General features: G+C 37.3%; 1 protein-coding gene across 3 annotated transcripts in view; it reads right to left on the minus strand.

Moving 5' to 3' along the window:
* Nucleotides 1–25036, minus strand: part of Ank3 (ankyrin 3) — a 321771-nt gene that overhangs the window by 21698 nt on the left and 275037 nt on the right. The window contains exons 36-42 of one of the 3 annotated variants that reach the window (XM_076834218.1): nucleotides 24682–24763; nucleotides 12888–20684; nucleotides 12186–12260; nucleotides 8370–8501; nucleotides 7363–7506; nucleotides 3975–4065; nucleotides 617–992 (exon numbers count right to left, since the gene is read on the minus strand). In XM_076834218.1, coding sequence (XP_076690333.1) covers nucleotides 617–992; nucleotides 3975–4065; nucleotides 7363–7506; nucleotides 8370–8501; nucleotides 12186–12260; nucleotides 12888–20684; nucleotides 24682–24763 — 8697 coding nt within the window. Of the gene's footprint in view, nucleotides 1–616; nucleotides 993–3974; nucleotides 4654–7362; nucleotides 7507–8369; nucleotides 8502–12185; nucleotides 12261–12887; nucleotides 20685–24681; nucleotides 24764–25036 lie in introns of all 3 variants that reach the window. The other 2 variants (XM_076834220.1, XM_076834219.1) reach the window with 2 other exon arrangements.

A 25036-nucleotide genomic window follows, 5' to 3' on the forward strand; every position in this document is an offset into this window, starting at 1 on the left:
TCAGCCTCAAAGAATTTTTAAAAATCCATTAGATGACACCACAAAAACATATCAATATAAAGAGCAAGTTTATAATTCTATCACAGAAAGATGATTCTTCTTTTTTTCTAGTAATTAAAACATTTTTAAGTTGATAACTATAAATTTCTAACTGCTGCCAACCTACCTCATACCGTACCTGGTAAGTGCATCTCTTCAATTTTCAAAATGCTTTCAGACAAAAGAACTTATAGAACTCTTAGATGGTTACGATGCTGTATACTCTTTAAATTATGCCCCCAAATCAAAAAGATCAGAATTATCCTTCCGTAAGAGAGAACACTGGGTTTGGAGTTGGAAAACCTAAACCTCAGATAGTATTGGACCTCAAGCTAGTTACTTAATGTCTCCTGAAAAGGGCTAAAGACATGCTTATTTTTTTCCCTACCCAATGAATGAAGGTCTGATCAAATGGCATGTTTTACTCAGCATTTCCTTTACTTCCACCATTTTTGCTACAACTTTTTATAATTTAGAAATAGAATCTTAAGTCCTGTGCTGTGGGAATAATCAAAAGAAGCAAAACATCAATATTTTTAATTTTTATGATGACATTCTGGATGACCAGAGGACATACCTTTGGCTCAGACCCACTAGATCCCTCTTCTTCATGGAGGTTAAGCCTTGGCTTGCCATCAGCAGAAGTCCTACTCATCTTTTTTATACTGACAGGCACACAGGGTTTAGGCTCTTCTATTACAAGCTTGCTGGTTTCTTCCAGAGATTTCTGATATGCTGCTAGTGGTGATGTTGGTTCCTCAGCACGACCAGATCCGTGTATTTTTGGTTTCAGAGTTTCCTTAGCACTCTGTTTTCCTAAATCATTTTGGGATTCTGGAAAGTAAGATTTTGTCTTTGCTTCAGGTGTGACTTCTGCATGGGTTCCATTAGCTTCAAATTTTCCAGGTTCTCCTTTGAGATATGAGGTAATGGAATCTCTGCACTGATCAGGGCTGCGAAAGATAAAATGAGCAAATTTACAATGGCAACATACGACTTTAGAAGCCCCAAAGTTTTAACAGCCATTCTTCTTAAGTATTTCTTAAGACATGAAAAATCTGGTGACTGAATCTAAACTGAGGAACTTTCCTAGGTGGGTGTATGAGGAAGTATGCATAGGTTCCAGGCATCTCCTACATCACAACTGACTAGTCATGCCAGTTTTTTTTTTTTTAAACCTGGGATTAAACCTAGGGCGTTTAACCACATCTCTATCCTTTTTATTTTTTGTCTTGAGACAGGGTTTTGTATTTGCTTAGGGCCTTATTAAATTGTGGAGGCTGGGCTTAAACTTGAAATCTTCCTGCCTCAGCCTCCTGAGTTGCTGGGTTGACAGGCATTTGCCACCATGACTGGCCCATGCCAGGTTTTAATTGTAATTCAAGAGCTACTTAAATTCTACATCTTAAATTGTTTGTGGATATACTTAAGAGTTCCAATACCAGTAATTACAAGGGAAGGTTATTTCAAATTCCTATCATATCACAGTCAAAAAACAAAACACAAAACTTCCTGACAAAGGACAAACGATTCTTGAAACTCTAGCATCACAGAACCCCAAATTTTATTTCTTTGTTTTCAGTTATGAATCGAGCCTTCACACTTATTCAGTCATAACAGCTTTCCCTGAAACTCATCTTTCTCCACTCTTGACCTTATTGGTGATCAGTGTTGGTGCACTCCCTTTGTTTCTACTTCCTGTGAGAACTGGTTTCTTTTCCAAGACTTACTTTCTTTTAAGTAGACTTCAAGTTTTTTTTTACTTGTTTCAATATATTAATGTACACTAGTTTTATGCTAGCTTTAGTATAAACTATATTCACTGTTTTGTAATTTGTATACTGTTTTTCATGTCTTGTCTATAGAAGGCAATGACTAGTGCAGTATTTTATGTATATGTAAAATATGTATAAAAGTGTGTGCGCCTACTTTAAATCAAAATCTGGTTAGCAGAACATTTTTTTTAAAGGACTTTAAAATAGCACACCCCATTTTAGTGTAACAACAATCTCAACAGATTTTGAAGTAGTATAGGATATTTACTTTTATGACTTAAGCAATGTGGATAGGGGAATAGAAAATTATATTTATCAACTAAATTTTCCTACATATGATTATATCAGAAGTCACTATCATTTTCTTACTTTTATGGAGCAAGATGACTCAGTAATTTTTCAATATAATTCACTGGCAAAGCCTATATTAAATAAAGGATGTTAGCCAGTTAATAATAATGAACACCTTTTCCTATATCTAAATCCGTTTTCTAATATGCAATTACAAATTATTATATAACTATATCTGAACACAGATATCAAAGTTACCAGTATTTGTCTTCTTTGTAGTAGATTCTTTGGTAGCCTATATAGAGAATTTATTGATGACTTCATTTTGCAAAAGGAATTCATAAACTTCTCTTTGCAAATTTTATAAAGTCCCTCTTTGGGAATTTTTACTGAGCAAGACATTTATCAGCAATATGGAAATATTTCACATGGTTATAAAATATCAGTTTCTTGAATCCAACCTAAGGCTTTTACTAGCTGCCGCTGTAGTAAAAATATTTTAGTCTGACATGTGGGTCAATAAAAATAATGCCACCATTAGTAAAAGATTACTATTTGCTCTAGTCATGTTGTAGGTATGATACATGCTTTCTTTTCGAGGGAAGTAGTAGTTTAAAGATGAGCAAAGTAACATTGTTAGAGATTAGAAATTCATCCAGTCACAAAATGTGTACCTAGTAGTGGTGGGATTTGACTAAATGTCTGAGGATCTCTAGACTTCTTATCATTCTAGATCAGGGTCAGTATAAAAATAAGCCAGATTCATGTTTAGGGAATTATTTTGGTTATAAATAACAAATGAGAGACATGGCAATATTTTTGAAGTAGAGAGTTACGTATAGAAAACTGGAAGGACATAAAATGTTAAGTTTTTATTACTATGGCAGGAAAGAGATCATTTCTTCTCTGCACTTTCTAAAATATACATAGAAGATAGGGAATCCATTATTTTTTTTTTTCTTTTCTGGTGTCGGTGATTGGTGTTGGCCCTTGCGTATATTAAGCATGTGATCTACATGCTTCTAGCTATGCCTCTAGCATTTTCACCAAAATTTTAATGATGGTTATTGCCGGATGATGGGAATGTATTGATTATTACTATGATTTGTACTGGGGAATACACTACAGGGCACTGTACCACTCAATTACATACTCAGTCCTTTTCCTTTTGAGACACCTTCTCACCAAGTTACCCAGGATGGCCTCAAACTTGTAGTCCTCCTGTCTCAGCCTCCTACATTGATGAGACTACAGGCATATGTCACTGTGCTTGGCTGTATTTCAATATTTTGTATTTTGAGCATTATATTTGTAGCTCAGAAACAAGAAAATATTTATATTCTTAAAAGATTAAGACACTTTAATAAATGAAAGTCCAAAACATTAATTACTGGCTATATGAAAAGAATAATACAAGTAAATACTAGAACTGGCTATATGAAAAGAATAATACAACTAAATACTAGAACTGGCTATATGAAAAGAATAATACAAGTAAATACTAGAAATGTATAGTTCCCTGCCTCTCTTTATGGTACTGGGGCCTCACATGTGCTAGACATGTGGTACACCATTGAGTTATATCCCCAGCCCCAAAAGTACAGTCTTCTAGAGTAAAGACAACATATAAACCTTTGGGATGTATGTAACATTTTTACTTATTACTTCAGACTGTCAATTGTTCTGAGAATTACAATTGAATTTAAACTCACTTTTCCTATCTAGATTAGAATCATGAACCAACCTTTAAAGTAATATTCCAGAACTTGACTGGTAATTTAGAATCATTGCTAAGAAAGCATCTATTTAAAACAAAGCATTCAGAGGTCCCCTGCATTTCAGCTTGCTTTTCCTGAAATAGAGCCATACCTGTCATCCAGTCGATCTAGTAACCCACCAGTTATTCTTCGAGCTTGAGCAGGGGACTCTAGGTTTCCACTTGATGTCTCATTCTGCCAACCTGTAATTGAAGACATTTCCAGTTCTGCTTGCTGAACACGTTTAAGAATAGCCTGTACTTTTTCTTCTGTCATCTCCTCAGACTCTACTCCTTCTTCAAGTTGAATGTCCTCAAATAGAGATTTGAGTTTTTCTTCTGTCATCTCCTCATCAGGACCAGATTTTCCTTTCTCCTGCTGCTCAGAGCGTATGCCTACTTTTCTAGTCTGTTTCAATGGCTCTGCTGGTTTAACATCTTTTGGGACCCCAGCCAAATTTCCGAGGTATTGAGGATACTCACTCAGACACACATCCTCCAACTGGCTCTCATCTACATCCACTGCTTCAGGCATTCCTGTTAAAGGCACTGAGTCTTCCATTTTGCTGTCTTCTAAGGAAGTGTCTTCTGCAGTTACAACTGGAGGTCCATCTGCTGAATGTTCTACGCTTCCCTGAGAAGGCACTAGCCCATCACTCAGTCTACTGGGGGTTCTAAAGGGAGACTCTATGCTAGAGATATCACTAAAATAATCGTCTTGCTGGAAAGGGGTGGGTGGTGTGTAGTGCAACCCTGTGGGGGTTTCCAGTTCCACTTGAAGGGAAGGATAACCTATGGAAGACAGTACATTTGGACTGACTGGAATGAATTAGAAAATACATCAAACAAAACACATGGAATGATTAAAATTATATCAGGTATGAAAATGCACGATGAATCACAGAATAATGTTGATAATTTGTTGGTTTAGTTCAGTTAAGTGTAATACAATGAAATAAGACTAGTGTAAACTATAGTAAAATAAAATACTATCAATTATTGCTATCAATTTTGGTAATTTTAAATACAGTAACTTAAATATCCAGGCTAATTGAATAAGAAGTTAGTTGTCATTATATAAAACACATTTCATGGCCAAATTTATTATCTTTCTAGTTTTAGCATGCAAAATTCATAATGTGGTGGACTGAATACAGCAAGCCACAAGAAACCAAGTAAATTAATTAAATTTAATCAATTAAATTAAATTATAACTTATTTTAAAAACTGTACATATGAGCAACACAACCCAATTCTTAATTATTGTTTTGTATGAAATTTATAGGAAAGAAATGAATTTAATCTTTGGAAAGAAATAATTATTAGATTTTGGAGCAGTAGCACTGAGTAAAAACCTAAAGTTGTTAGGAAAAGGATGTAAAAGGAAGACAAAGTAGAAAAGACTCCATGTAAAGTTTTCAGGTGTCATAATGTAACAGAAATGAAAGGACTGTGGAATATATGAAGGTCTTGGTGAAGTTGGTGATGGAGTCCACTTAGAACCACGAATTAAAAGGAAAAAAATGACACAAAACAGGAGGAAAATCATTTGCCAAGAGCACTCAGAAAATTCACAACAATGCTACGATATGTGTAGTTTATAAATTAACCTTCTTGTAAAAGGGAAGGAAGGAGCTAATCTCATTGTAAACATTGCTGTATGGACTACAGAAGTCTTTTTCTGCCTTAGCAGAGAGAAACGTCAACAGTGGTCTGGTCATGGTGAGGAAAGGAAGTTTCACAAAAATTCACTAAGAGGAGAGACAGGAATAATTTTCTGAATTATTTGTCTACAAAAATTTCCCCAAATCCATATTGTGGTGGACAAAATACAGCAAGCCACAAGAAACCAAATTTTGTAATTCATTACCTTACCTATCACATTTAAAAAAGTGTTACATATGAGCAGCTTCCCTATTTGTCCAAGATAAGTATAGACTTAGCTATTATAAATTGAAATTGCTACAAGTAAGTGGACCTTTTTCATTTATGGTCACCTATAAACCAGAGTCCTATAATTAGCTACAGTTTATAATTTGCACAAGTGAAATTTATTTCATTTTGGAGTTTCCTTAAGAAATTTAAAAATAAGAAATACAAAATATTAAGTCATAATAACAAAAAGCCCTTGTGAGTTTATTTTAATGATAACCTGATATTAAAATGTTGAGTTAAATGAAGCTGCTAAGAACACAACACTTACGTTGTATTTTGGTGATCTTTTTTATTATAGATACTTTTATTAGTTTTTTCCACCCAAAAAAGAATATTAGAATGGTTTATAAGCTAAAACTTGTCAATAAATCAGTTTGCTTTAACAATAATTTATATTTGTACAGTGCAAAAATAGTTTGATTAGCAATATATAATGTCTCACATACAAGACAAAGTTTTGGAGAGAACCTGCCCCCAAGATTTTATGGAACTTATAAGCTCAAAAAAAACCCCAACACTTTTGATTTTATTATTCACTGTGTTTATATCATGTACTACAGATATGCTTTAAATATTCTCTTGATTTTAACTTTAGTAAGCAAAACTTTCTAAGAACTTGAGCTTTTCTTCCATATAATATATGCAGAATTAGAAGTTAATGACCTTTGTTATTCTAACTTTGCCAATTTGAAAAATGAAAATAACCATATTTTTCAGAACTTGGAACAGTATAAAAATATTACTGGATTCTTTTCTTATCTCCACACCATCAACATTTTCTACTCAAAATTCACTGTAGGAAAAAATTTCCATTCGTGAAGGTGACACATGACTATCTTGGAAAACACATAAATTATGATTTTCTTAATACTTTTCTGAAAAAGTCTCAATTTGTATAATAAGATGACAAATTACATAAGCTAATGTGAAAAATTAATTATTAGTGATAGCTATGCTCATTGTATTAGAAATTATCCTCTTTTTTATACAATATATCAAGTAGGGTTTTTTCCCCCAAAGTATTAATGGCAGCATTAAAGTTAAAATAATGCTAAGTAAATAACACTTTGGTACATTAGACTTTTCCAGTACATGCTTAAATATTTGTTCCCAGAACAGTAATTCACATTTTATCTTAACAGTTTGTACTGTATGCTTAAACTAGACTCAATACTTTGCTTTTTTGGTAAAAGTTGGAGCATAATATATTTTACCTATATATGAATAAAAGATCACTAGTTTTTTAGATTAATATAAAAATTAAAATTAAAAACAATGTATTTTTGAGGTATTACTTTCTTCTGTTTTTCACATAAATTTTTAAAATAACACTTTCAGTTAACTTACACTTTCAAACCTCATTATTTGTTCTGTATATAACATATTTACCTAGTTTGCTCTTTTGTCATAATGCTTATTTGCAGCCTCTGACAGAGAAAATGGTATAAAAATCAGAAATTAAATCAAGCAAATCACAATTTAATTGGTTTTAAGTGAATGCCTTGTCTGACTATACTTTCAATTTTATCAAATGATTAAATAAATATGAACACTAAATTCAATTACCATCAACAGGATCATGGAAAACATTGTTTTCATCTGCAAAACTTCTGGTGCCTGAAATATTTCCATAATCAAATATTGGTCCTTCTAGTAGAGTCACTATATCTATTCGATTAATTTTTGTCAAGACCGAAGTTAAGGCATCAGCTGAAAAGGAGGGGGAAAAAAAACAACAATGAAATTATTTGCTTTGAGTCAGCACAATATCCACACAAATGCATGACTTTCGCAGACCTCCTGGCATTTCAGCTTCTTGCTCAAGCTCTGCAATATCATCCAGAGGGCTTAGAGGGCTTGCTGCTGCAGGAAAGTCAGGATCTAAAGAATCACTTTGTAAAGCTGTGTGTGTGAAGGCAACAGCATTCATTCCACTGTAACAGAATGGATGGGCCTTAAAATAGCTGGACTTCTTTTAGGTATAAAGGGATCTAACTTCAAACAAATCCCTTTTCCTTTCAGAATGTCAAAATAGGTCACCCTCATGTCTTAGCATTTTAATGAGTTCTGAAAATCAAGTCGACATAGGGAAACCCACAATAACACATTCTATATTGTTGTGGGTTAGCACATGCCAAACTACGGCACCCTGTGCACCCCTTGAGATCTAACAGTATTAGGGAATTCTCTGTTGCCGCACAGAATACAAGTACTTGATCACCTAAGATTCTATCCTCCTCTCCGCACTTCCCTGCACATCTGCCTCTGGCCACAGCAATAACTTCAGAGTGTTTCAGATGATATTCCCGTGATATAGAACCCATAATTTTTTTTTGGATGGTCATGGACAGAACAGATAAAATTCAAACAGTTTCCCACTACTTGCTTTCCAAAGGGCTTTATGGTATCAGCACTAAATTAAGCAAGTATAACTTCAAAAGTCTTAGTTTTTTTTAATCACTCATTTTTCTATATTGCAGAAAACAGAGCATTTGCATGAACTAACAGCAGGCTTATCTAAAACATTGAATATATGCATTTTTGAAAGTTAAAATAATATAATTTTAGCGTACTTGTTGCATTTTTTCCATCTCTGGTGACCCATTTTTTTAATAACATGAAGCTTTGAGAAATTAAAGAATTTGGATTTTCCACACGTATTTGATTGATTTCATCCACTGAAAAATTCAGTTCCCTTGCCAGTTCTGTAAAAAGAAAGAGAGTTATTAAGACTGCATATTCTACTTTTATTATATACATTTTATCAAAGTAATATTCAATTGCTAGCAAAAAAAGGAAATTCACAGAAAAGCCCACGTACAGCCTTGGGCATTAATCTTCAGATACTTGATTTCACAGGAAACTAGTGATTATAGTCAGGCTGTAACTTAGCTTTCTTTAGGTAATTATTTATAATCAAATACCCTGTAGAGATCATTTTAGAAAGAGTCTCAGTTTTTTACAAAGAGGATGTTGCTTGATTCTTTTAATTCAGCCAATTATCTGCCATTTGAACAAATTGCATACAAGATAGGTAGTGTATACAGTTTATACATATGGCACAAGAGCTAGCAGTAAGGTTGCCTCAAGCAATTTTCTTGAAGTGCACCTTTGACCCACATAATATTCCACTCTATAATGCCCTCAAGTTTCAAGAACTCTGCTTCTGCTAAGGAGGTTAAATGATGACTCCAGAAAATTTTATCTTATAGGCAGATACTGGTTTGAAAAATAAAAGGGAGAGAGCTTTCTGTCCATATATATATTCATACCCTCAATCCTGGAAATGCAGAGAGTGTCTTTTGAGAAGATATATACATTCTGAGTACTAGTGGCTGCTTTGGAGAATGGGAACTTAGAAAATTTACTTTTCACGGTATACTTGTGTGTATCTTAAAAAATACTTACCAAGTATGCATTACCTGAGATGATTATTAAAAAGAAATAGGAAAAAATGCTCACATGGAAAGATATTGATCAATAATATTCTATTCTTGATAAGAAATATATCTAGCAACTTGTTAAAATGAATTCACAAACTCAAAAGAGCCCTTATCCTTTGATCAAGTGATTCACTTCTAGAAATTTATCCTGACAATATATTAGGGTTTGTGTAAAATGACTTTTATACCTGACTATTCTTTGCAGAGTTGAACTCTTGAAAAACTGAAAACAATCCACACGGAAACAAAAGGACAAATGTAAGGTAGGCTTGCAAACTGCTGTGACCATAGCCTACAGTTAGAAATATACCTGTTTGTATAAATGCCAGATCTCCATGGAGGAAACTTTAGCTGTAATACATATAATATACAGATAATTTTTTATATTCCATTTTAAAACAAAAAAGAATAAATTCATTCCTGATTCATTAGTATATTGTGACCAACAGAAAAAGATACCCATAAGGTGTATCTTTTGAATATACTAGTTATACATTAAAGCCAAGATCAGAGAATATATTTATTTAGTAGAAAACTATAAAAATTTAATTATTTTAAATAAAAAAGTGGAATATTAATGGTGGATTCAAAGTACAGATTTAAATTTGTTCTCTTAATAAGTCTTAATTTTTCTAATCTTTATTAAGCTTGTAGTAATTCCAATTAGGGAAGCTAATTATAAAGTTTTTTAAGTGATAATACTCCTACTGCCCAACAAGCCCTCAGTACCAAACTGTAGCTGTTTTTGGAGACTTTATGAAGAGCAAAGACATCCTGACACTGATAATTTTAGTTTTATTGCTTTTTATCTATCTTTTCTGATACTGCCATATCTTCTCCACAAATTTACTCTGAAAAACTAAGGACTATACTGGTTTAAAGGAAATCTAATAGTTATGGGCATGTGCTACCATAAAATCAACATTTGCTCCAATATCTTTTCAGGTTAATGTTCAATGTTAAAACACAAATATTATTTTCATAATATTTGTTAGTAAATAGTTAAACATAACAGATTACTATTCTCAACCATCTGTAAAAGATCACAAAGACTGGGCTGGGGTGGTGGCTCAGTGGTAGAGTGTTTGCCTACCACATGCGAGGCCCCGGGTTCTATCCTCAGCACCACATAAAAATAAAGATATTGTGTCCATCTACAACTAAAAATAAATAAAATATATAAAAAAAAGATCACACAGGCCACCTCCCTTTTCAGAGCTCTACTAGGCTCCTGATCATCAGTAACATATCTTAGAATAGGATCGAGGTGGCTGGAGAGAGGAGAATAGATAGTTTGTGAGAGTGGGGAAATGGGATAGGGGGCCTTTAAAGTGTATGTGTAAAATAAACTTGTTCAAATTATCTAGTTTCACATTCTCCCTTTTAATAAATAGTTGTACGGGGCATATGACACTGATAATATGCAAGATTACTTTATGTCAATAACATTTTAACTATTACGTCTTTTGGCTGTGCATTAAAAAAATAACCTATAAAACTGAAAATTTCTCAGATTCAGGTGAGGCAGGATTTTAGGGACCTTATAAAGATAGAAACTACAAAGCAGAATGGCTCACCTGACAAACAACCTCATCTTGTCTTTATTGAAGCAAAATGAAGTCAAATATTCCTTTTGGACATGCTAATTGTTAATGGTTTCACAGAACTCAACTCTTGTGAACTGAGTCTACTTACTTAAATCCTTTAAATTTTTATTTTTTTAATTATTTTTTTTAAATTTTAAAGTGGTCTAGGGATGTATCTCAGTGGTAGATCCTATGCTTTGCAGGCCCAAGGCCCGAGGTTCAATCCCCATCATGCCAAAAAAAATCTAAATTTAAACTTTGTCACTCCTGTTTCCTTGTTTATACAGATGTTACATGAAAATAATCCCATTCCCTACTATGGAAGTAATATAAAGTTTTCATTTTAAATAAATCTTTCAACATAAAAGTGAATCCACTTAGGGGCTGGGTTTGGCTCAGTGGTAGAGCACTTGCCCAGCATGGATGAGGCACTGGGTTTGATTCTCAGCACTACATATAAATAAGTGAAATAAAGGCCCATTGACAACTAAAGAATATTTAAAAAAAAAAAAAAAGACTCAGTTTCTTAATCTATTGAGAATGTATAATAATATTACTTAGCTCTAAGGATTATTGCATGCATCAACTAATAATTAGAAATTAGTAGTTATGTTTCCCCCTTAGAATAACTGTGGGATCATTGTGCATAATATTAATTTTTTAAAAAAGTGAATCCACTTAGACGCATCAGGTAAATAAACTTGTAAATTTTTTATATACATCATAAAAATTTCTGAAGTTTATTGGGTGTGGCAGTGCAAGCTTAGAATACTAGCTACTCAGGAAGCTGAGTTAGGAGAATCCAAGTCTGAGGCCAGCCTGGGAAACTTAGCAAGATCCTGTCTCAATCTCTGTAAAAACAGGCTGGAGATACATAGATCAGTGGCAGAACATTTGCCTAGTACATGTGAGGCCCTTGATTCAATGCCTAGTACCTTTTGTAAAGATGACTCATGAATGACTAAAATTAGTGAAATATAGGTATGGGTTAATTTAACTGTTAACCTAAGAAAGCTGTTCCCAAAATGCTATGTTAAAGATTTTGTGTTACTTAAGTCATAGGTATTAACAAATTTATCAGAAGGCATAAAGGAAAGTAGCTATCAGATAAAATACCAGAAATGGCATTGTGAAGAAAAACATTTAAATGTAAGGTAAAATAAGATTTATGTTTCTGTTCCTTGGAAAAATAGTGTACAAAGTACTATCAATAATTATCCCTGGATAGACAGAATTATGGATAAAATTTTTTTACTGAGGTGTTTGTTTCTTTTTAACAAATACATAATAAACTGCATGTGAATAAAACAAGGAAATTAAGAAACTGTACTTTGTTTCATTCAGGTATATACACACTTACCAGTCCAACTAAGTCCCAGGTGATCGGCTACTATTGCCATCCTGATATCTGTCCGTTCGCATGGACTCTGTGGACCTACGATTTACAATTTCTTAATTAAAATAATCATCAAGAAAGATACGATACTGGAACATTGCTTTTAGCAGCAGTCAGATTTTACAGAGAGACTAATGCTAACACTGTACACTTAGATGTGTCCTAATCACCTACATGAACACTTCTTTTTACATGGCTCACTTGTTTTTCACCTGTATCAGGCCAAATGTCAAACTACATGGATGCTCAATGTAATGGGGTCGAACATGCTGACAAGCTAGCTACTTTACAACAGTTATAGAATTGTCGTGTTGGTGAAAACACAATGGTATTTCAGTATCTGTGCTTTTACTTTGACAGAATCATATCCATTAGCACATTAAAAAAAAAAAAAAAAAGTTGTTCATCTTGAATGACACCAGTATCTTCAGCATGCTTCCCTAGCTGTCTACAGTGTAGTTTGATTAAAAGGAAGAAAGAAGAGTATATAAGACAGCACATACAGATGACAATGACAGAATGAGAAACTACGGTTAAGTCACTCCACAGGCAATCACGACAGTTCATGCACTAGGGTCTACGAGTTGGAAAGTGTTTACAAACTATGCTGGTTCTCCAGGCTGTGAGCAAAGAGTGCTCGAAAAACCTGACTGCCTTCATTCTCACCAGTCCTCCTACTGCTCCTTTTCTCACTGCCGGCCTTTTCACTCTTTGATTTTAAAGGTGCTGCCTCTGTTTTCTTATCTCTAGCAGACTTCGTTGTAACTGAAGGCTGGCCACCCCGGGAAGTCTCGGACAACGACGTGTTTCTTGAGGTACTGTCTTCCTCATCGGACAACTCCGACTGCATCTTTTTGTCTTCTTCAGAGAGGCGGTCCACAAGCTTTAAGGTCTCGCCACTAATGCCCTTAAAATATTCAATGGAATGTTTACATACTTCCTGAAGCTGACTTTTCCTAACTTTAACTGTGGTGGTGGTGGAGGTGGTGGTGTTGGTGGTGGTGGTGGCGGTGGTGACACAGGTGGATCTTACCTTTACTGGCAACTTGGATGGAAGCTGTTTGGCCTTGCCTTTCTCTGGCTGCCCTTGCTTTTGTGTGGCACATGCTTTTCTGACTGAAACTAGACTTTCCCTGTGTGTGTTTTTTACTGGAATTCTGGATTTCACATCTATACATGAAGAAGTAGTAAGGGTTTTGGTTTTCTCGGATGGACTAACCTGCTTCATTTTACTTGTTTTACTGTTTGGCATATGGTTTGGTGGGAAGATATCTTTTGGTGAAGTGGCCTTTATGGGAAGTTTGGATTTTCGCCTAATCCCTATCGATTCTTTTGGCTTTTGCTGCTCTCCAAGAACTTTCTGCTTATCTCTGGCACAGTGTCCTTGTAGTACCCCTGTCTTTTTTCCTGATGAGCCTTTCACTGGATTAGCCTTCTCTGTGGTACAAGTGGGTGCAAAATGTTCTGTCAGAACTACATGACTTGTAATGTTATCTGTCTGTATAGTGGAAGAATCCAAATTGTTGTTGTTATTAAAGTTATCTTTTTGAAAATCATGTTTTTCTTGAGGCCTAATGCCCATCTGGCTACTGGCTGTATTTGAAATCACTGTAATTTCATTTTCTAATCCCTGAAAACTGGTCATCACAGCTTCTAGCTTATCTGTCACTTCTCCAGAGCCTTCTTTCTTCATGGTCATGGTAGATGCAGAAATTCCCATTTTTATAGGCGTACGTGACTTGGGGTCAACTTTAGAGGTATTACTGTCTGCTGCTGATCTCTCCAGGGAGCCACCATTGGATGTGCCTTCCTCACACTCGCCGCTGGTCGGGCTGCTGGGGTTAGGTTCAACTGGAGGTGCCTCTACATTTCTCTCTAGATTGGTTTCTACAGTGGTGTCCCCTGACTGTGGCTGTGGGGTGGCAGTGACCATACTTTTATCCCCTTCCCCCTGGTCCCCTGACTTCCCTTCAGAAGTATGCTCACCAATCTGGAAAAATTGGAGCCTCTCTTCAACAAAATCCCTCTTGCTCATGTCAATTGCACCACTGCGAGTCATCTCAAACATTTTTCCTTCATGGAATGGGAAAGGGTTAGGCTCACTAGTTGGGGTACTTTCATCAGTTGGCGTTCTGGCTGGCGTAGTGTCAGGGGTTGTTGCTGGAGAGCGGTCTTCCACCGCCAGACCAAATGGCTTAGTTTCATCTTCCCGTGATTTACCATCAAAAACTTCATCATCCCCTCGGTTATTAGACCAAGGGTCAAAATCTAGACCTTTGGTAGCTACTGTTTTGAAAGGAGTGGCAAATTCTTCATCTACTTTGTAACTGAAATAAGTATCAGGAAACACTGATCTGTCAGGATGTCGGCCTTCCAGTGTGAAAAACTGGGCCCCCGACTTCTGATCAGTCTTATCAGGAGTCCTTTCAGATGAAGAACTTTTGGAGGATGGCTTATCTTCATCTGGTCCCACCTTTCCCTCCTCCTCAATAACTTCAAGTTTGCTTTGGCTAAAAGAGCGATCTGCTGGCTTCAGAATGCCCTCTGTGTTCCAGACATCTTTTTTGATTTCCATAGTTTGACTTGGGAGTTTCGAATCACTCTCTGTCAGACCATCATCTTCATCTTGCAGATCATAGCCATCCAGAGAGTCAATCTCTGTGGCATCTGTGTCATGAGAAAACTCTGCCGTGGTGGCAATAGAACACTCGGTGATGGACTGGTCATTGTTCCCATTCTGGGCAGTTTCATTCTGAGGTGAGTCAAGGCCAAGGCCAAATTCATTATCTTTTCCAGACCCGTTACTTTCCAGTTCTTTCTGGGTGGAAGCCTTTTCAGCAGAAGCTTTGGATTTTGTCACTTCCTTTTGTTCGTCATCTACTTCCTTTAATTTGAAAGTATATTTTTTAACAGGGACAGGCTGATAAATAGACTCATCATCACTCGAGTCAGTGGCATCTGCCCCGGGAGGAACTGGTGAGGGTGGCTGCACTCTGATGACTGGTTCAGCCAGCTGGTATTTGTCATGCTCATCTTGCAGATTGACTTCAATCATGTCAACCTCCCTTTCGGGAAGATAATGATGCTTCTTATCTGACTCGATCTGGTCCGCATCCAGTGGTGGAGGAGGGGGAAATTCAATATAGGCAACTCTGTTATTTTTGGGTCTTGGGCTAGAGTCTCTGCTCACATCTTTAGGTATTTCACGCTCGACCACTGTTTCTTCCACAGTAGTGGGCTTCAGGGAGGTTGATTTGGCCTGCTCCTCCTCCTCTGATTCCTCAGAAACCTCGGGAATTGGGCTAGGTTTGCCTGGTATATAAGCTATTAGTGAGTCTGGGGTCTTAGACGTAAACTCATAACTTACTTCCTCTGAACTGGGTGTTTCTGGGGTTAAAGGGCTTTTCCCAGAGCTATCTAGAAAGGATACTTGCTCTAGAGTATCATCTTCTGGACTACCTTGGGGAGAAGGAGGCTGCTTTTGCTGTCTGGTTGTATAAAAGGTCCCTCTGGTTTCTTGGACTGTCTTACATTCCTGACTTATGATTTTTTTTACACCCCCCTGTTGTATCTCCTTTTCATATTGCTTCCCCACTTGTACAAAACTGACATAAACAGGTAAAGTTTTTATCTCTTTCCCTCCCTCTGTCTGGGCTAGTGGTGCAAGTTTTTCCAATACATCAATGGGACTGTGGTCAAATACATCACTAGATGGAGATTCCTTTCCTGGGCTAAACTCTAAAGAGTCAGGAGATTTGGTGGGGGAAGTCTCAGTTTCATCAAGAGGCGGGCATAAGCCTACGTAACTCTGATGTTTGGAAACCTTGCTGATTTCTGAATAGGTAACTTTTTCATCTTCTATAGAATTAAAGTGCTGTGTCTCAACTGTCTCTTTACTCATAGTTGACTGGGACACCTTTTGTGATAGTTCATGTTTTGGAAATGTCGACTGCTCACAAAACCCATCAGGAATATTAGGAGATAGCGCTCTCCTCTCATCAGCCACTCTGACTGGAATGTGTGACATTGCTGAGCTCTCGCTTCTCCTGGGAGGTTGATCGAAAGCTCCACCTGGACGTTCCCCTTCTTTAACAACATACTCCCTGTATAAAACTTTCTTGGAGGGAGATTTTACAGTCATTTCTTTAATTTCTGAGAGAGAGCCATTTGTTAACAATTTGTGTTCTCTCTCAGTCACAGACAGACATTCATTCTTTTGATCAACACTTTTACTCTCGGGGTGACCAATGTGATTCTCTCTTACATCATGAACAAGTACATGTGAAAGTTTTTCTTTCTGTGACTTATTGTTAGTGGCTCCAGAACTTTCCCATGTTCTAAAGACCTTTTTGTCCCATGGTCCCTTAGTTGCTAAATCTGAGGTTACATGACATGCCAAGTCTTTAGCCTGTTCCTCAGAAAAATAGTCAGGCATTGCTTTACTTGACATTTCAGTTCTCTGTTTTTTCACGTCATCAGAGCGAGAATCATTTACAACAATCTCGTTGCTTTGGACATGCTCATCTTTAGCTTTTAGGACCATCAAATCGTTTTGGACAGACACGCTTTCCTCTGAGAGGTCTACGGCCTTCTGCTGTTTTTCTCTAGCAAACACTTGGAAGACAGGTAGCTTGCTCTCCTGTACTTTTTTAACTGGGATTCTGGAGTGGCCATCTGGCTTTTTGTCTTCTTGAGAAATGTCCTTACTTTTTGCATGTGTACCTTGTTCAAATTTTAATCTAATGGAACTGAGTTTAGATTGTTGGAGTTGAAATCCAGACTGGGGCCCTTCTGGTGCTTTGCTCTGTGGGACACTTCCTTTGGCCTCCACGGTGGACTTGCCATCCTCACTCTGTTCAGACACAACTCTCTTCTCCGGGCTGCTGGGCAAACTGGATGCTGTCCTCTCATCGGCCTTGGGGGAGCCTTGTCCATCAGGGCAATGCTGCCTTGCCTTACCCCACTCATCACTGGATGCTAACAGTTCTGTTAGTACTTTCTCAGGGCTGCTACTGGAAGAGCTTTGAGAAGAGCATTCTTTGCCATTTTTGGGGCGTGGCTTTTTCTCTGGGGACTGCAGTTCATCATTTAGTTTCTCAGTTTTGTCACGAAAAAACTGTGATACTTCTGTCAGCTTTTCTTCAGCCTCCTTTACAGTCCTGTCCACCCTATCTTCATATATCAACTTTTCTCTACCTCTGTCTAATCTGTCCTCAGTAAAGCGCATCCACATGGCATGTTTTGGACTACTAACATCGCCAGAATAGTGCAATACTGTCACTTTATCAAAATGCTCATCTTTAGACACTTTACCTACACCATTTTCAGACACATCTTTATAGATTTTGGAGAGTATTTCTTTTTTGGGGGCAGTGGCTACTTTTTCTCTGGACCGCTTATCAGACCCCTGTAACTCTGAGCTAGGGGTTCCTGCATGGTCTGTAACCGATTCCTCAGTATCAGAATGAGACACATCTAGCTTTTCTGACAGAAGCATTTTCTCAGCAAACCTGTAAGACTCCCCTCTTAGCTCTGACAACTCATCGTCATGGTATTCTATGGAGTGTTGACTCAAAAGCTTCAATGTTTTATAAGAGTCATCAGATACGAGTTGAGCAGAACTAGGGCGGCTATCTTCTTCTTGGGACACAGGAGTGTTTACTCTGGAAGACTCCAGATAAGAAGGCAATGACTCTTCCGCAGTAAGTTCTTCTTCTTCTTGCTGACCCTGTTCCTCTGGACAAGGAAAAGCATCGTGTTTTCCTGGTAGAAAATCTTTTAGGTTAATATCTCCCCGGGATAAGTCTTTCTGATATACATACATTTCCTTTTCTGGATGCTTTTTGGTTTCTCTAATAATGACTTCAGTGGGCTCAGCTTGGTTACCTTTTTCGATGTGGACTTCTATTATACGCTCCAGTTTGGGTTTCATTTGGTTGTCCTTCTCTGCATGCTGGGCTGACGTTTCAGCAGCAGACTTGTGAACATCTGGAGACACTGACGACTTATGTTCAAACAGCCCTGCCAGTTCTTTGGAAGGATCCCTCCCGGACTGAAAGGCCTTCATGATGTCGTGGACTGACATGGTTTCTTCAATTCTTTCAGAGGCACCTTCACTGCCTGGTGGGGAATGATAAACCATTCTGGTGGTTGTGGTTATGTGAGTCTCCTCTTTCACACGCATGCCTTTGCTCAGAACCCGACTGTGGTCATCTTCTTCACTGCTGGCTTTCATTTGAAAGGCCTTCACTTTTTCTTTAATACTAGAGGTGGTAGGCTTTGGTTCTAATTCCGTAAATGTAGGGGAAGGTTTGGGTGACACTGGTTCCTCTGGTTGGGACTGGGGAACATCCCCAGAGGAGGGCTCATAGCTCCTGATGACATGAACTACTTCAGTTCTTGTTTCCGTAATGACAGGAGGGATGGGGACTTCATGAAAAAGTGGCTTGGGACCAGTGCTTTCGGCGCTTTGTGGGGCTGAAGGTGTTTTTTCACTTCTTGTTTCAAAGCCACTGTCCGACAGGGGACTTTTATCTTGGTCATGTTGAGAAAAGTCATCTGGAGACTCTAAAATAGTATCTGTTCCAAAAAAGGAGTCAGCCATTTTACATAATTCCTTCTCAGAGGTGGAAGGCCTCATGGAGGCTGGTGGCATTTTGAGTTTGTGTTCCTGCAAAGCAATTCCTGGTTTTAAAATTCTTTTCTGTCTCTCCTCACCATCCTTCTTTGCATCCTCAAACTTGTACTTTAAATTTGTCAGTGAACTACTCCCAATATCATTTGTTAGGTAATCAATAACTTTGGTCAAGTTATAATCCTTCTCAGAGGCAGCCTTTGCTTTCACTTGCACTCTCTCTGGCAGAGATGGAGAATGGCTCGCAGCAGCCTGTTGTCTTGCTTCTCTTATTTCTTCAGAACTAAATTCTATCCAGTCATCTTCGGGAGAGTGTCCCTTGTCACTCTTTGGTGATTTGGGTGATCCTTTGTTATCTACACATACATCTTTTTTAAGGATTTCACTAACTTTCACTAAGTCTTCTTTGACTTTTTCAACGATTTTGAAGGGTTCTTCATCATCAATTCTCCCTTCCTTGGGAAGTTCAGGTTGGAATGGCTTCTCCTCAGGCACATCTGTCTGTAGTATTGCGGTCATCCGCATTAGGTCCTCCTTCATTTCAGCCACGTCTTTTAGTATCTCCTGACTGGAAGATAAAGAAGATGGTGTAGACAGCTTAAGGGCAGAAGGTGCAAGGAACAAAGATGTCTTAACTGGAGATGCAGTCCGATTGAAATGGGGCTGGGGGCGTGTCTCCGTAGTCAATGTTTTAATGGGTGACAGCAAGGCTGCTGCTGATTTTGTAAGTGAATTAGAGTCTGGAAGTTTCTTTAATGCTGGTTCTGGCAAAACATTGACTACAGAGTATACTGGCACTGTTATTATTGATGAAGTTACAGATGAGGTAGTTGCAGATATTGATGACCCAAGAGATGTGTAGAGTGCACTTGCGGAAGGAGTTCTTAGAGACTGAAAAGCTGATGGTGCTGCAGAAACATATGACCTGAGTGGGGAAAAGGGCATTGCTGTTGTGGTAGAAAACACTTTCTCAACTGTGTCAGTGGCTGCATTCACCACAGAGCTTACAGAGTTTGTAGCTGTAGAAATTTTGTCCTGTAACGTGGCAGTGGCTTTGCATCCATTAATTAAAGTTGAAGATGATGGATATTTCAAAGGAGAAATAGATCCATTGACTAACGCTACCTCTGCATGTCCAGACATCTGCTTCAAGGGTGATGAGAGAGATGATGCCATCGTAACTTTAGCTGACGAAATGACATCAACTGCTGATTTAGCTGGAGACACCACTGACTTTAAAGGTGAAGATATTAGTGGTGCCGCTGATGTAATAATTGACTTAAATGGTAAACTTGAGGAATACATATTAATGTTTGATTTGGGGGAGGCAGGGGGCGTCATAGTAATTGATGACCTCTCCAAAAGAGACCCTGCTGTAGTCACGGGAGAGCTTCGAGAGGAAAACGTAGAACTGGATGCCAACCCCTTTAAGGGCATAGCCTCCGTGACTGCGGGAGCTCTAACCAGGGTACCAGAGGTAACTTGCATATTATATGGAGACTGTGACACCACCGTTTTTATTGGCGAAGACATTGTCCGAAATGATCTAATTGGAGACGCCACGTCACTAATAGATTTAACTGAAGATGTCGTTGATGCGCCTAATGTGGATTTGATTGGAGAAGGAGTTGAAACGGACCATATTGATTTTAATGGAGAAGCGGATGGCGTATTAGAGGAAGAACTTGATAAGGAAGTGAAGCCTGACTTGGTTGGCCCGGGCACTGTATTCGGAGTTGTTGTCCAGGACTGGTAAGGTCTTGTAGAAAAGAATGGCTTGTATGAGTAAGTGGTGGGGAGGGATCTTGTTGCTCCTGCACTCCGTTCAACTGTTTCTTAAATTTTAAAATGAAATCAAACACAAAAATCAACAAAAATGGTTGAGAAACAGAGAGACCAGAGAAAAAAATTGGTCAGTAAACTTTGAAATATTACAAAAGCAAGTACAATTGTTTGCATGATTTAGAAGGGATGACGCAAAAGGAACAATTAACTAAAAGAGGAAAAATAAATTTCTACAGACATAACTAATGCAAAGTTAAAAAAAAAAAACAACAACAACTAAAGAAATAAAAAACAGCAATGTGAAATGAAAGACAGGAAAAGCACATCGCAACCAAATAGGCCAACAATGAAAAAACAGAAAACATGAGGAAAGAATTAATGATGAGGAAAATAACCACAATGGAACACTGTTCCCTTACTTCCTATTGACTTTCTTATGTGCTGGTTTTGAAATAGCAGTAGCCGTTCCGTTTTGCCTGTATAGGTATGTTTGTTTTGTGCAACCATATGACTCTTGTTTTAATAATTTCTAATATTCCCTCTCCTAGAGCCTTTCCATGTTACAGATTGCACCTATTTAGAAGCATTTCAATGTGTCAATCTATGCATTAAATTTCTGAAACTCTTTTTTAGAAAACCACTCAAGCCTATTTCATGCAGAATCCAAAATAACTATTAAAGAGACAGGCATCTGATGTGCAAACTGTGAAGCCACTGGATTTTAAATCTGTATCTTCCATGCACAATTCGGTTACGCTTTACACCCATAAAAAGCCAATAAGAGCAAGAAATTTTCTGAGTCAGAATTTTAAACAAAAAAACAAAAACAAAGAAAAGGAATGTTTGCATTTATCTTTTCATGCAGTATATTCCTTTTGATGAGAGGAAAAAAGAAAATGTAATATGAAATGATTTAAAAATGCATGTATACACATACAAAGGGGAAAAAAAACTAGAAAATATGGTTCATGGTTACCATAAGCAAGCAAAGCAACTGAAAACATTTTATCATGCGCAATATATCATGGCAAACAAGCCAATGAAGTAATACAATTTGTATGCCATATTATGCACAAAATATAACCTTTAAAAATACTTTCATGAGAGTATTAAGAAAGAAGAGTACACTTTTTCCATGAGATGTGAGGCCTTGGTACCTTTTGAGATTTTAGGAAAATAAAATCCTCACATTGTAAAATACATCGGTAACTAAATGTATCCATATCTGTAGCAGTCTAAATTATGAATAAAAGCACATACATTATCTCAGTTTTTTTCACAATCTATTCTACTTTTAATTCTCAAAAGGTATCATGGGAAAATCTAAAGCAGTCATATTTTTAATACCCCACATTTAAGTACCTGCAGTGAATTATGGTACATAGGTATATACATATATGCTTATCAATTACAAAGGTATGGATTCTGATGCCTTTCCAGAATATTCACGGGTAGCCCCAAACATGGGAACAGCATGAATCAGACCTATCACTAGGAAAGATGGAGGTAATACTAGAGTTCTTATCTCAGTGGGGCAAGAAGCACACAGATGAGGTAAGCACACTCACTAGGGACAGCAAGCACACTCTCAGTCCTCTCTACTTCTACAGTTCTAACAAACAAACCGATCTGATCACAGAGATTTGGAATGCCTGCCAAGGGCTACTGTTCAACGTCAAAGTTGTATACAGTCTCGCTCCAAGAAAGCAATGGTTCAGAACAACAGTGAACTTGAAGAGTAAATGAGAATCTGCTTCATCTTTTATGCTCCTCTTCGTGCTGTGCCCGTGCCACTGCTACAATCCAGTCCTTGGATTAGCAGCTACTCCCACAAGGGTGAAGATTTTCATTCCTAGTGTACATTTAAAGTCAAATATTCAGAAAATGTTCTCTTCTAGGCTGACATATTATTCCAAAGAAAGTGAAACTATGGAAAACTCACCTATTATCCTTCCTAGCCATAATTCCCAAATTATATTGCGTAACTCTTTTGGGAAATGCCACATTGCAAATGAATGATGATTTGAAGGTTCTCTTCAATTGAAAGATTTGGGCTCATGTCTATGTCCTAAGAATTTACTTTTGTAATTACAAGAAACTGGCGAAGTGCCTTGCTTACTGCTGAATGCTGGCTCCATCAGACTAGTATTTTGAATCATGTCTGTGGTTTTATATACTTTGCCAGTCAGTTATTAAAACATATAAAATGTGTAACTGACATACACTTTGTGACCAAGGGAAATTCTGGATGTTAGGCAGTGAACTACACTAGAATCTTCTTGGGACACAGGGAATGGGCTTGGAAGGGCCAGGGAAAATGAGGGAAAAGTGGCCTTCCTTGGAGTTCTAACACCAACTCAGGGGTCTTGGTATATCCTTAGTTTCCTTTTAGTCCCTTCTTATTCCTTTCCATTTTACCACCTTTGTGTGTTTGATCATAAGAGGAAACTATTTCCTTTTATCAAAAGTCAAGGATAGCAGACTGCACATATCTAAATGAAATTTTAACAAAAAAAGTAGCAACACTTTCATAAGTGAGAAAAATTAAAAACTGAGCATATGCATGATTTTAAAATTCAAATATCCCTCAAAAAAACCCTAAATACCTTAAGGACCAGAATAAGATGGAAACTCACCTTCCCTGAGGTGCCATTGACCTTAAGCAGCTGGTCCATCAAACCTGTGCAAAGCTTAAGAATACTGCCTGGGTGGGGGAAAGGGGTGGTGGTGTCCAAAACTACCACCCAACGAGGGTCTCCAAGGAAAAATGCTATTCCAAAGAAAACTCATATCCAGTATATTTTCATCATATTGAAAAACCAGCTATCTACATCTACACCCTTTCCCTGCTCTCCAGCACAACAGAAGTTAATTTCAGCCCCGATATTTTTGGAAGCATTTGGATCTTTCTGCTAGAGGAAAAAACTCAGAACTGAGGGAATGTTCCTGATCATGGAAGGGTTTCATTTCTTTCATACTATCCATTTTGTATCTGAATATTAGCTTTCCTAGTAGTCTGGACCTCAACCATCTAAACTGAATAGTGGAGTAGTTTCCTGCTGCCTATGTTATGTTGATCCACAGCAACATGAATCCAGAAAAGGTGGGAAAAAACAAAATTGTGGCTCTTACTGGCAAATTTCTAAACCTCCATGAACTCAAGTTAACTGTGAATCAATGTGGGGAAAGCTAGGGATGGTTGACCAATGAGAAAATGTTTTTGTATAAATTCTCTTCAAAATGAAGCTCTCTGAGGTTAAAGTGGCAACACTCTACCATTAATCAAACCCTGTGCTCTCAGTTCCCTGGGAAGAAGGGGTTATCTAGAAGGCTATGGTGACTACCATATATAATAATTACAAGGAAGAGGAGGCAGAGAGAATGAATATGACTGCATCTATACCTTGCTTGCAAGCCATTTAACAAGGAACTGGAACCATCACTGAGACAAGAGGGCTTAACCAGTCTGAAGACCAGCCTTAGAACTGATATTTAATAGAGGACAGAGGGAGGGAGATGAGAGGAGGGAAGAGATAAGAAATCGGTGAAAAAGTCCTACCTCAAGAAAGTAAGAAAATATAATTCTCGAAAAATGGGAAGGAAAGAATTGGGACCAGTATACAACAATCTATCTATATTAAGAAAAATGAGATAACAACCAAAGTAACTTTGCCATTCTTTCTGTCATCCCCAAAATATAGGATTAAACATTTTCTCTTTTGAGCATAGATAAAAAGTAACACTGCTATTCATATCCTACCACAGTTAATAGTCGTCAAAGTAAAATAAAAAATAGATGTCTCTAATTTTAAAAATAGTAAATGGTTTAAAAAAACAACTCTTTTGAAGCTATGAACTAGGGGTGTTGGTACCTTGTATCTTCAATTATGTACAGAGTATTAGATTTCATGATAAGGTTTTCCTGCAGGCAATTTTTCTTAGTTATTGGTTTTCAAATGACACCAAAATTTAGTTTGTATAGAAAAAATGTCTCTTCTTATAAAAATTCACATAGATTAGTAAATATGTTAGAAAACTCACTCATTCCAGGCTCGGTCAAGTAGCTGTAGCGCTTACGTAAAGCTAAAGATGCAAAATTCTGTCGTCGATCTGCTTTCTCCGTCTGAAAAAGAAAAGAAAAAAGAGAGACTCTGTTTCCAACTTCCCTGTGACATTTTCTCAATTTTGAAACATTTTGTAGCATGGCATGTTGATATGTTTATCCTTAATTTTCTTCTTATGCATTTTCCTCTTGAACAATGTTAATTTCATACTGGGATTTTAACACCCCATCCCGGTATCTCAACCCAGTAGCCATGATTTAGCAAATATAAGAGCACCAACACAGCAGACTACAGGGAACTACAAATAAAAGACGAGCATTACAGAGGCTGAG

Source organism: Callospermophilus lateralis, chromosome 15 (assembly GCF_048772815.1).
Source record: "Callospermophilus lateralis isolate mCalLat2 chromosome 15, mCalLat2.hap1, whole genome shotgun sequence".
NCBI lineage: Eukaryota > Metazoa > Chordata > Mammalia > Rodentia > Sciuridae > Callospermophilus > Callospermophilus lateralis.